Here is a 13,044-nt window from a genome sequence, read left to right as displayed (position 1 = left end):
AGGAGAGAAGAGGGTGTCCTTCTATGTTGTCCTTCCCTGTTGGTTCAGGCAAAAGCAAACTGCTGCAGCCTCTCCTAGCTTGTGTGTCCTTCCTCATAAGTAACTTTTGTCATCTGGAGCACCCTTTGATGTTGCCTGGTCCCAGTTTTCATCTGCGAAATGTTGGAGACTATGTTAGTTGCCTTGCATTCTCCCATCCACCCACCCATTACAAGGATTCAAAGTGTCTCACCAACAAAGTTAAAACAGGTACAGGGGAAGAAAAAAAAAACAGGAAGGGAGGACAAGACAATCCACTGGCTCACCCACCCATCCATCCAGATGCCTGGGTCTTTCCAGGTCTGGGTGGGTGAACATGGCAGAGGGAGGAAACGGGGTGAGTCCACAATAAAATAATATGCTTTAGAAATGCACAGAATTCTTCATCAGGAAATCTATGTATGTATGCAAGTTCTGTGCAATTCACATGCCTGCTACCCAAGAAGCAAAGTGACATGAAAAAGATACCACCATAATTAGCAACTCCACCCCTGTGAGACACAAATAAAGATCATGTAGGATCTTGTAGCATAACTTGAACTACGACTTGGAGTCTATGGGAGGGATTTGCTTTCTGAATGTGAATAGCATCCTCCTACATGTCACTGTAGTTTATTCATTTATGGGATTTAAGAAAATCCCATAAGAAAATGTAAGAAATGTAAATGTAAGATAGGGACCAAGAATCTTTTGCAGCAGATGTCATCGATAGAGTTGGATTTCAGGGTCCATAAACCTTGAGTAAGTCACTATCTGGTAAACTCAGACCCACACAGCTGTAATGTAGAAATACCAATGGACTCAAAAGGATATTTTGTGTCAACACAATTTTACACAGCATTTGAGATATTCAGAAGTGCTAAATCAGGGGGAAGTAGTCCTGGGCTTGTTTCTGCAATCCTTGACTTCTCCAACTGTTCTTTCTCCAGCCACACCAAGTGGATTATTTCTCCTGGAAGCCTACAGGCATATTTATAAATAAAGTAAATAAATAAATATGGCACTCCCTTCTGCACAGGGTGGCCAGATGTCCTAACCACCCAGGATGGCAAGGCACCACAAAACGTAGGACAGTCCAGAAAAATAAACGGCATGACCCAATAGTAGCTACACACACATATAAATGTAAATTCATGCTTCTTAGCCAGAATGGAAGACATTTTAGAATTCCTCCTGGAGAGAAGGTTGAAATGGAGGACATGTCTGGGAAAAGGGGGACTTCTGGTTACCCTTCTTCCATGGGAGGCCAGGCTGGCTCCCTCCCTGCTTTTCTTTCGACAGCAAGTAAAAACATTTTTATTGGAGCAAACTTTTAATGCTTAAGCAGATACGTTCTTGATACAGATGTATGTTTTATCTGTTTTAAACTTCTGTATGATTTTTAATCATAATTCTTCAATATGGTGTTTTCAAATAAACCTTTTGCAAACTTTTTTCATTTGTTGTTACGGAAGCTGCCTGGGGTTCCAGCCTGGGGTGAAAGGCACCATTTAAAATAGACAGACAGACAGGTAGACAGACATATTGTTGTTGTGTACCTTCAAATCATTTCCAACTTATGGTGACATTAACACTATCATGGGTTTTCTTGACAAGAGTTGTTCAGAGGAGGTTTGCCATTGCCTTCCCCTGAGGCTGAGAGCCTGTGACTTGCCCAAGGACACCCAGTGAGTTTCATGGCCAAGCTGGAAATTCAACCTTGGTTTCCAGAGTTGGAACCCAAGACTCAGACCACTACGGTATGATACAGGGGCATCAATTCCCCTTTCAAATCAGTGGCAGGGCTCCCCTTACATGGCTTAACATTGATGTGACATCCATCACTCTGGTATGGAGGTTCACTCACAAGAGAGTCAGAGTTTCTGCCAAGACTTTGAGGTTCTCCTGGTGGCAACAGAGGAAATTTGGGTCTCGACTTACCTGGCAACTTGAGGAGGGAGTCATAGACTTTGCATTGCATCTGCCCCGTGCTCTGCATGACGCAGGACATCCAGAGCCCCTCATAGATGGCCTGGGCTGTGACGATGTTGTCCCCAGCATAGGAGGAGATCTTCCACTGGGGCATGGCTGTGCTGACCACGACGGCAATCCAGCCGATGAATGCCAGGATGAAACCCAGCATCTGCAGACCTCCACTGGCCATAGTGACACCGAACAACAACTCCTAGGAGATTCTGGGAAAGGTTTTTTGCCAAAGGATGGCTTGGAGCCTTGCTGGACCTTTGAGCGTTGAGCTTTGCTGAACCTGGGGAAATACTCTTCTCCTCCTCTTTGCTCCTCTTTTGTAATCCAAGAGATTTCAGAGCAGGTTGTTGCTGGATAGAGAAGCAGACCTGAAGAACTGGCCTCCTGAGCACCTCTGCAGTGTTATTTAAACCAGACTCCCAACAGCACCCCCTGGTGGTTTCATTCGACTTTGCAGGCCCACCTGATGCACTCACACTGAAAATTTGTAGCTCACGAAAGCCGCAAATTAAATTTTTTTGATGGTTGCCTCTCAACCTATACTCCAAGGATTTGCTTTTGCAAAAAGTGGAGGGAAACTTCTATGGCCAGTGTGCTTCCTAACCTGTGTGAAGTGGTGCTTCAGTGTGGGCTTATAGTAATGTCAATCACGGCATGTTGTGTTCCTGTGCCTAAGTGCACGCATGATGTATTCTCTCGCTTTATGACACATCCATTTAGGGATCCACCCTGTTCTTGTGTCAGGGCACAGCAAAAGCAGGTGAGAAGCAGCATCAAATGGCCCAACCACTGATTTCAAGAGTACTTTCATGCTAGACATCATTTTCAAAGAGAACTGATGAAACTTCCTGTTTACTCTTTGCCACATATCCAGAAAAACCCATTGCTCATTGTGATGTTGTTTCAGGGGTGATCTCATGTTCCAAAGTAGGGTTTTATTTCTTCACCTGGAAACATAGAAGGAACTCTTTAATGAAAACTGCCCATGTTCACGTTTCAGACATTAGGCAAAAAAACATTATTATTTTTTGCCTTCTCAGAAACTTCTCAGTTGGGTTTAGCATTTTAAATCTGTAAAATGCTGTGCCATGTTTGCAGTCTGCATGTCCCGTTTCTGTTATTATTTTATTCCTATTTATTAATTTCTTGTGGTTGTGTGCCTTTAGGTCAGAGCCAGCATGGTGTAGTGGCTTGAGTGTTGGACTACAACTCTGGAGACCAGGGTTCAATTCCCTGCTCAGCCATGAAACACAATGGACGACCTTGGGAATGTCACATGCTCTCAGCTTCAGGGAAAAGCAATGGCAAACCTGATCTGAACAAATCTTGTCAAGAAAACCCCATGATAGATTTGCCTTAGGGTCACCATAAGTCAGAAGCAACTTGAAAGCACACAACACATGCCGTCAAGTAATTTTGTCTTATGGTGATTCTAAGGTCACCCTATCATGGAGTTTTCTTGGCAGTATTTGTTCAAAGGGAGCATTGTCCTGGAGTACATCTACACTGCAGAAATAGTGCCAGCATTTTCATTGCCATGGCCCAAGGCAATGGGATTTGGGGACCGTAGTTGTGTGAGATATTTAACCTTCCCTGTCAAAGATCTGTGGTGCCCCACCAAACTGCAAATCCCAAGATTACATAGGATGGAGCTATGACCATTAAAGTGAGGTCAAATCGCATTATTTCTATAGTGTGGCAGCAGCCTGTTGGGGCATGTAAAATCAGGATTCAACATGCAACAGGCAAAAGACGTTCACATGGAACAGGAACACCACTGGAAGGTCTCTTCTGTGAAGCTCTGCGCAGGCTGCAAAGGAAAAATCTTCCCATGCAGAAGCGTCCAGCCAGATAAATAACCATTGAACTGCTGAGTACTCACAAAGAGGATTTTAATCTTGGTTCTGATATGTACAATTGACTATCAAAGAGCTTCGCCAGACTCCTATTTACAACCATCACCACATTGAGCATTCACCTCACTCTCCTATATAAAGCTCCCCTCCTAGGGTTTTGAGTCCTTCCCACTCCTTTGTGACTCTGCAGAATTCAAGCCTGCTGGTTTCACCCCCTGCCCTTCTGTCATCAGCTTCCCCATTGACTCAGGACTCTCCAAATGTTGAGTCATCATGTCTGCCACCTGAACTCACACCAAATAAAAGAAATCTGTTAAATAAAAGCATGGTAATGCCTTCTTCTTATCCTTAGTTCTCAGCCAAGAGGACTTCCTCCAAACAATTTGCCCCCAGTAAGGAGGTGGAATGTTAGATTTTGTTTGTAATGGGCTCTATGTGTCAGTTCTTTAGTCAACATTGCCCTTTGTCCCTTGCACTGGGACTGAACCACTTGTTGCTCTTGGGAGTGACGCCCTGTCACCTTTGAGCTTTCAGCCACTGCTTACTGTGTGGGTAAGCATCTGGTAATCACCTCTAAAACGTAAAGTCCAGGCTTTCATGGCGCCAGCATCCATAGTTTTTTGTGGGTTTTTCGGCTATGTGGCCATGTTCTACGCAGGTTCTTTCTGACGTTTCGCCAGCATCTGTGCCTGGCATCTTCCGATGCCAACCCCCAGCTGCTGGCGAAATGTCAGAAGAAACTCTGCTAGCACCTGGCCACATAGCCTGAAAACCCACAAACACCCCACTCTAAACCGTTGAGGAAGCATGTGTGTGTGAAGCCTGGCATGCTTTGTCAACATCAAGGAATCGTCAGCTCCCTCCAACATCACTGAATATTCAGGGCGCAGGGGGGAATTTCCTCTGACTGGCAAAAAAACTGCACGTCCCCTGACGTTTAGGAAGCATGCCAGACTTTCACACACACACGCTTCCTCAGTGTTTCAGCAGTGGTTTATCAGTGCTTACCCCACAGTAAGCACTGGTTTGATAATCTTCTTTGTCCCAGTTCCAGGCCATAGCCACATCTCTGACATTTCCTACCCAGAGTGCTCTGTACTTTGACATAGCCTCAGTCCAACACTTAAACTACTATACCACACTGGCTCTTGTCCATTATTTTTAGTTATTCCAAACTAAATCCATGATTTTTTTCCTAGTGATTCTAAAGTTGTTCTCCTGAGAGTCAGTGTGGTGTAGTGGTTTAAGTGTTGGACTACGATCATGGAGACCCGGGTTGGATTCTCAGCTCAGCCATGAAACCCAGTGGATGACTTTGGGCAAGTCACACTCTCTCACCCTCAGTGGTAGGCAATGGCAAACCTCTGAACAAAGCTTGCCAAGAAAACCCCATGACAGGTTCATTTTGGGGTCACCATAAATCAGAAATGACTTGAAAGCACACAACAATGACAATGCCTCCCTCCCACTGTTTCTTGTAAACTACTCACAATCCATATTTTATTTTATTTATATCTCACCTTCCTGCTGGCATAAGATCTGTGGCAGCTTAAAATCAGGGGCGTAGTTATGAAATTCATGAGGTCACTAGGGGTGACAGGGGACTTGAAGACACATAAATGTATGTCTGTGGAAATCAGAATTGCAAAGTTGCAAAACATCTGCATCCGGTAGGACTGCTTTTACATTACTACACAGCACAGATAGCAAAGTTTCTGATATGCACAATGGGACTGATGTGCTTCAGTCCTGACATGCATCACATTAGTTTTGATGCACATCTACATCTATCCCAATGGGTATTGTGCACTAATGGATACTGGGATACTCTCTTTGGTGTCGTGTTATGCACCTTTGCACTCAGTAACCAGGTTTCTTAGCCAGATACATAAAAGATCATTTAGATTTTCAGTAATTATTTCCTGCATATAAAATCCTGTTTTTTATGCAAATCACCCATGTGTGAATTTTGTGCAGAGCAACTCCCTGTATAGAAGATGGCTTTTTAATGCATGGGAAATAATATTTCTGTGCAGAAATATCATTTTCTGTGAAGACAATGCTCTTTCATCTGCAAACCACCCACATGTGAATTTTGTGTAGAACAAGTTCTGAATGGTAGAGATTCTCATTTGCATCAGAAATTCTAGGCTGCATCAATAGGAGTATACTGCCAGATGGAAGTACAGGGCACCTGTGTTATACATGGGTGCACTATACGCGGCTTTGAGCATATGTGCTCAAGCCACACAGGAGCAAGTGGGGCATAAGGGGTGGCGCATCCCATTGGAATGAATGTGGCACATGCCTGTAGTGTACGCACGACGCTGTGCTGCCACGCTGCCGTGCTGCCATGCTGCCACGCTGCCACACTGCCACACACACAAGCCCCATTCACTTGAATGGGGCTTGAGCATAGGTGGAATTTGCCTTATGTGGGGAGGGTCTGGAATGGATCCTCTATGTAGGGCGAGGTTCCACTGTAATAGCACCACTCTATTCTGCTTTGGTCAGACCTCACCTGGAATACTGTGTCCAGTTGTGGGCAGCACAATTCAAGAAGGGTGCTGGAGCATGTCCAGAGGAGGGGGACCAAAATGGAGAAAGGTCTGGAAACCACCAAGCCCTTTGAGGAGTGGCTTAGGGAGCTGGGAATGTTTAGCCAGGAGAAGAGAAGCTTAAGGGGTGACATGACAGCCATGTTTAAATAGTTGTAGGGATGTCCTATTGAGGATGAAGTAAGCTTGTTTTCTGCTACTCCACAGAGTAGGACACAGAGCAATGCATTCAAACTACACCTCAACACTAGGAAGAGCTTCTTGAAGGTAGAACTGTTCAATGGTGGAAGAAGGTGATGGAGGTCTATCTTTGGAGGTCTTTAAAAAGAGGTTGAATGAGCAACTTTCAAGAGTTCTTTAGTTTTGTATTTCTGCATAGAAGAGAGTTGGACTAGACCCTGTGGTTCAGTTCTAAGAATCTATGGTTCTATGAGTGCCTTGAATTCAAACTAGAAATGTAGTGGCAACTAATACAATTCTTTCAGAACCAGTGTCAGCCTCAGATTTCTCAAAATGCATAAACATTTTATGCATTGGAAAAATAACACCTGATTTGTTTTTCATCACCTCCTGAGACCCACATGCGGTGTTTGCATCCCTCCGTCTAATCCTCCGCCAGGTAATTCTCAGACAGTGTCCACCCCAATTGTTCTGCTGCGCCAAGACAAACAAACCACAGCAGCCGAAAAACAACTCATCTGCTGAATGGTGAGGAGCTGATTGTTTTGACCTGGACTTGCTTCATTTTGATGACTTGGGAGATTTCACCCGGGCTTCTTTGAACCGTTTGCAAAACATGGGAGCTTAAGTGGTGATTAGCCATCAAGACTGGCTCAACCACAGCGGGGGCCCAGAAGAAGGAAAACATCAGCTTTCTGTTCCACAATAAACAATAAACAAGAGAGGCTCCATAAATAGAAAAGGGTCAACTTCTCTCATATGCTTGACTTCTTTTTCCCTCTGGGCTCAAAACAGAGATGTGTCTGAAATTGTTTTCTTATCACCCAATACTTTGCATTTCCTAATTTCCAGGTCTTAGAATCATGGAATCTTAGAGCTGGAAGAGACCCCAAGGGCCATCCATTCCAACCCCCCTGCCATGAAGGAAGACAGTATCAAACTCAGCCCCATGAACTTCTCTGATTCAGTCTATCCATCTGGTTTGTGGTCTTCCTCTCTTTCCGCTTTCTGCTTTTCTTTCTGCTTTCCTCCAACTTCTTCTTTCCTCCAACCCAGCATTACTGTCTTTTGCAATGAGTCATGGCTTCTCATAATGTGGCATACCCACACTGTTACCATCAGGGCTCACTGGGCTTTAACCAGAGTTTGGAAGCAGAGTGTTAAAAGTAACTGAGTTGTCCATACACATGCCACTTTTCAGGCCAAATTATTTTTGCAAAAATAACATTAATACTGAACAGACAACAATTTATGAGATTTCCTATTTAAATGCCGCAAAAATCATAACAAGCATGAAACGACAACAAGCCCAAAGGATATGAGTTCATCTGAATGCCAAAGGCTGGTCGGTCATTTTGATATCACAACAACACTGTCTGAACACTGTCAAATGCTTTCTACAGTCACTGCAATGTTGATAAATTATTCCTCATCAGGCCAGAAAGACTTTACCAAGATCAGACATGGGAGAAAAGTTAAACTGATGAATCCATCCATCTCTGTTTTAAATTATTTACATTTGCACCCTGCCTTTGGAATTTATCACATGGACAAAAACCCTGACTGCACCCCAATGGGATGCAGCCGGGTTGCAGGATGCAGGCAGGAATTATCACATGTAATTCACCACCGATTCCACTGGGCAAGTGCATCCAGGCTGCATTCCTGGTCCCAGACATGTTTCGGAGGCCACTTTTCAAAGCCAGGAGCTTTCCTACTTATCAAAGCAGCTTCTGAAGCATGCCTAGGACCCATTGGGGTGCAGTCAGGTCTTCTGTCCATACAATAAGCTCCTTTCTCTCAGTGAGCTGAAGTGCATGACTGTCTTTTTACCAGCTTTATTCTCAAAGCAATCTTGCAAGGTAGGTCAGGCTAAAAGAGATGGAGAGAGGCAGAGATACTGGCCCAAGGTCGCCTTCATGGCTCAGTGAGGACTAAAATACTAAAGTTAGAACTGCCCAACCCATTGTATTCCCTATCACAATGAACAGCTGTAAGACCTGGATGGTGAAGAAAGTGAATAAAAAGAAAATCAAGTAATCAGAAATGTAGTCCTGGAGAAGAATGCTGAGGGTACTGGGGATGGCCAAAAGACAAGCAAATGAGTCCTTGAACAGATCATGGCTGAAATTTCCCAGGAAGCTAAGGGCCCAAACAGACAGGCCAAAATAAAGCTGCTTTGGGTCAATTTGGAGGTATGCTGTTTAAATGATGCATGCGTCCTAAGAGACTGAAAGCCACGCCAAAGCCATGCTCTAGTACTACGGACTGGAGCACAGCTTTGGCACAGCTTCTGGCCTTTTAAGATGCAAGTGTCATTTAAACAGCATACCTCCAAAGTGACCCGACCAGCTTTATTTTAGCCTGTCTGTTTGGGCCCTAGATGGTCAAATTGAGGCTGGCATACTATGGCCACATCATGAGAAGGCATGACTCACTGGAAAAGACAATAATGCTAGGAAAAGAGTGATATGAAAAACGCCGTCCGCCCGCCCGCTTCCATCTGGGCTGCGGCCCAAGGGACTCCCTGCTGCCCCGGAGGACGCCACTGCCTTCTCCACCTGGCAGCGGCCCTGGTGAGGACTCTGTTTGCCGTCGCGGTGGCGTCTTTGAAAGGGGAGGGGCCAGGTGAGAGCGGCCCCCCATAAGCCGGCTCGCCAGCCTCCCTGAAGAGTACGCCGCCCACCCGCCCGCTTCCATCTGGGCTGCAGCCCAAAGGACTCTCCTTTGCCCCTATACCATCGGGGAGGAGCGCCAAGGACAATTTGCCTGGCGCCGCTGTTGCCGTCCTTTTGGAGGGAGGGAATTTGAGAGGGGGGGTGTAGGTTTTATTGTCAGGGGATTGTTTTTCTGCTTTGTATTATACTGCTTTTTCTGTTTTGTATTATACTGTTTTTTTCTGCATTGTATTATGTATTATGTACTGTATTTTTATATTGTTGGCATTGTATGGTATTGCATTGTTTTTTTCCTGTGCATTGTTTGCTCTGTATTTTGCTTTGTATTTTGAGACTCTGTTGTAAGCCGCCTTGATCACATGGAAAGGCGGGGTATAAATAAAACTAATAATAATAATAATAATAAAAGCAGAAGGTAGCAGAAAGGAAGGAAGAATGCACACCAGATGGATAGATGTAATCAGGGAAGATATGGGTCTCTATTTGCAGGGCCTAATCAGAGCAGTGGAGGACAGAGGGTCTTGGAGATGCCTCATCCACATATCTGCCATGAGACAGCTAACAACAACAAAGTCTAGCAACAATCTACCATTCCACCTATCATGCCAGCTGCATGCCTCTCCAGTTAGTGAAAGACCAAGGAAAGGAGCAGGATGCATTCTAAAATAAAAATGCGAACAAGAATTTTGACAGTTTTATATTTCACACTCAAGGGATGAAGAGTGATATGAAAAACATTTGATCATTCCGCAGATATGATTTGCATTTTGCAAATGCACATGGAAATTATGCATGATTTTTTAAAAAAAAATCATGTGTTTGCATATGCACACTGTTAATTTCCCATTTGTAAGCTTTCCTTTCCTAGTTATAGACAAAAGGTTTCGTCTTCCAAAATCCATTGCATGTCATATCAGAGTGTACATCCCAAAGGGTTTTACGAACCTGCAACTACCTTTAGCAGCCATAGGAAATGCAGATATTCAGCAGACACAGCTTTCCCAGGAACTGAGATTCCATCAAATTTGGAATATTGCTTGCGGCATCTCAAATTACCCAACACTGTCTATGTAGAATGCTGTTTTCATTCTGCTGCTGCTTTTCCAGGGAAAAACCACACTTGAAATGTTTCATGATAAAATCAGAAAACAGCTGACAATAGAAAACAGCATTTCCAAGCAACTCAGGAACAAATGGCAATTCAGAATTTAAATAGTTTGTACAATAGCAAGAACTTTCCCCCTTCCTATTTCCAAAAGAAAGTCACAAAATAGGAAAGGCAGTTATTCAGCATAAACCTGTGTATGTGTTAGGAACTGATGGTGATGATTGTGATGGTACCTTGTTGGCTTGCAATAGACTTACAGAATTCTGAGCATGACAAATGTTTAAAATTGTACTTTAGTTGCAACAAATCCATGACTGAATCTTCATTTCAATTATACCTTTCACTTGTGTATTGTGCTTAAATTAAGGGGGAAAACCCTTTCAACATTTGCACTGTATCTTCAAATATCATGTTGCCCAACACTGTATCCTCAAGCAACCCATTGCTGTCTTTTCCCCCCCCTGAGAAACAAATACATCCCAAGCTCTGGGTGTGAGTCTTGTCTGTTGATGCTCCTAGGAAAGTGGAACTTCCTCTCCCCCTATTTCCAGTGAGGACAAGCTGCGAAGTAGATGCATTTCTTGAAATGAAACAGTAAACATGGTGCTACTCAATGGACTTCTTAGCCATGTTCAGAATGAACGACATTTTGGAAATCCTAGTGGACAGAAGGTTGAAATGTAGGGCATGTCCTGAAAAAGAAGGATGTCTGGTTATCCTGATTGCTGAGCATCTTGTTCTGCTCTCAGAAATGAGTGAACTGTAGCAGTGCTGGACATGCAGGACAACTCAGCAGAATGTGTGTGCAGACAACCAGCACAGCACAGGAATTGAGGGCTAGGTAACATTTGGAGGTTTGGGGCACCTCTGGGGCCAGGATACACAGGCTGCCTTGGAGTATCATGGTCAGTTCAGTCTGGGTTCTGGATCATTACTGTATCACTGCTCAAGTACGAGTGGCTTCAGGATGCAATCATCTTTAATCTTCTTAAAAGAAACTTTCCAAGCTCTGAAGACATCCCGGCCTGAGTACCTCAATTATCTACAGGTTCGCTCCTTACCAGCTGCAGAACATACCAGAAGAAACAATAAGATCCCACATTATTGTGTTTGTGTGAGGTGTCTGGCTGAGGTATGACATTGAATGATAATGTTGCACGGCTGAACCCAAACTTCAAACATGCAGCTGAATGTGCAGTCCAAAATGTGCACTCACCATGTATGTCCCTTCGCAAGGCACATGTGTTCACAAGGCACATTCATGCACAATGCCATCACTGGCACAACTCCACTTCCTCAACCTTGAACTGAAAGCAGGCATTCTACATTGGCCCAAAATGCCCAAACATTTCCACTGAAGGGCTTCCTCATGCATACAACAACAGCATCCTGCCCTCTATACATTTGTTTAAACATGTGCATTCATAATGTAAAACTTCCTTGCCATTTCCCCAGAAAAGTAAGAAGATGGGAGAATTCATTCCAAAGGCAGCCTTGCTTGAGAAATGTGGGAAAACATCTGTTATGAAAGGTCAACGGCTCCATTTGATGTAGGAGGATAAAACTCGACTTCCCAAGAAATCTCTAGGAAGGGAGGATCCAAAAACCACCCATGTAACAAATTCCCTTCCCTTTTCAACTCTTTTGCATACTCTCAAGGTGGAGTGCTGAACTTTGACTCCCCACATATTTGAGGTGAGTGAATCAGTCTTTTCTTTATCCATCAGTCACAAGCCTGTATATTCATAGCAGCATAGAATCCTAAATTTGGAAGAGCCCTCAATAGTCACCCAGTTCAACTACCTTTTGCCATGAAGGAAGACACAATTAAAATCTTTTTCTTTCTCTGTCAAATTTTCTTAAGGTAGTGTTAGAGGTGGTCTTAAAGGAAGGTTGATGCAGGTAGAGGCCTCACCCCTTCTTTGCCATGTGAGGAGTGAGGACTAAGGCAATAAATGCCATGCAATAATGTCTCCCTCTTTATTTGCTCAGTTTCCCCTTCATCAAAATGTTGTTGTTGTTGTTGTTTGCCATTATGTTGTTTCTGACTTATGACAACCCTATCATGGGGTTCTCTTGGCAAGATTTGTTCAAATGAGGTTTGCCCTTGCCTTCCCCTGAGGCTGAGAGTGGGCAACTTGCTGAAGGTGACCAGTGGGTTTCATGGCTGATCCGGAAATTGAACTCTGATATCCAGAGTCGTAGTCCAATAGTCAAACCACTACACCATGCTGTCTCTCTTCTTTGAAAATATTGCTTTTTAAAATCTAGGATATTAGTACACAAACCCCATTCTCACAGCAATTACATTAGGTGTTGTTGTTGTTGTTTTAAAAAAAGAGGAATCCTGGAGAAGAGACAGTTAAGAGGTGATATGATAGCCCTGTTTAAGTATTTGAAGGGGTGTCACATTGAGGATGGAGCATGCTTGTTTTCTGCTGCTCCAGAGTCTACAACATGGAACAATGGATGCAAGCTACAGGAAAAGAGATTCCAGCTCAACATTATGAAGAAATTCCTGACAGTAAGAGCTCTTTGACAATGGAACCCATTCCCTCAGGGAGCAGTGGAGTCTCGTTCTTTGGAGGTGTTTAAACAGAGGCTGGATGGCCATCTGTCGAAGTTCCTTTGATTGAGAGTTCCTGCATGGCAGGAGGTTT

At 43.9% G+C, this 13,044-nt stretch overlaps 1 protein-coding gene across 1 annotated transcript in view; it reads right to left on the bottom strand.

The window, feature by feature from the left end:
• The window catches only part of CLDN1 (claudin 1), a 42,383-nt gene extending 40,004 nt beyond the window's left edge, over positions 1-2,379 (bottom strand). Inside the window, exon 1 of the mRNA XM_042461027.1 lies at positions 1,960-2,379. Coding sequence (XP_042316961.1) covers positions 1,960-2,182 — 223 coding nt within the window. The 5' untranslated portion in view covers positions 2,183-2,379. The remainder of the gene's footprint in view (positions 1-1,959) is intronic.
• Between the last annotated feature and the right edge of the window lie 10,665 nt (positions 2,380-13,044).

This window comes from Sceloporus undulatus, chromosome 3 (genome assembly GCF_019175285.1).
Source record: "Sceloporus undulatus isolate JIND9_A2432 ecotype Alabama chromosome 3, SceUnd_v1.1, whole genome shotgun sequence".
Taxonomy (NCBI): domain Eukaryota; kingdom Metazoa; phylum Chordata; class Lepidosauria; order Squamata; family Phrynosomatidae; genus Sceloporus; species Sceloporus undulatus.
The sequence above is the reverse complement of the archived record's forward strand: the minus strand, read 5'-3'. Positions and strand labels throughout refer to the sequence as shown.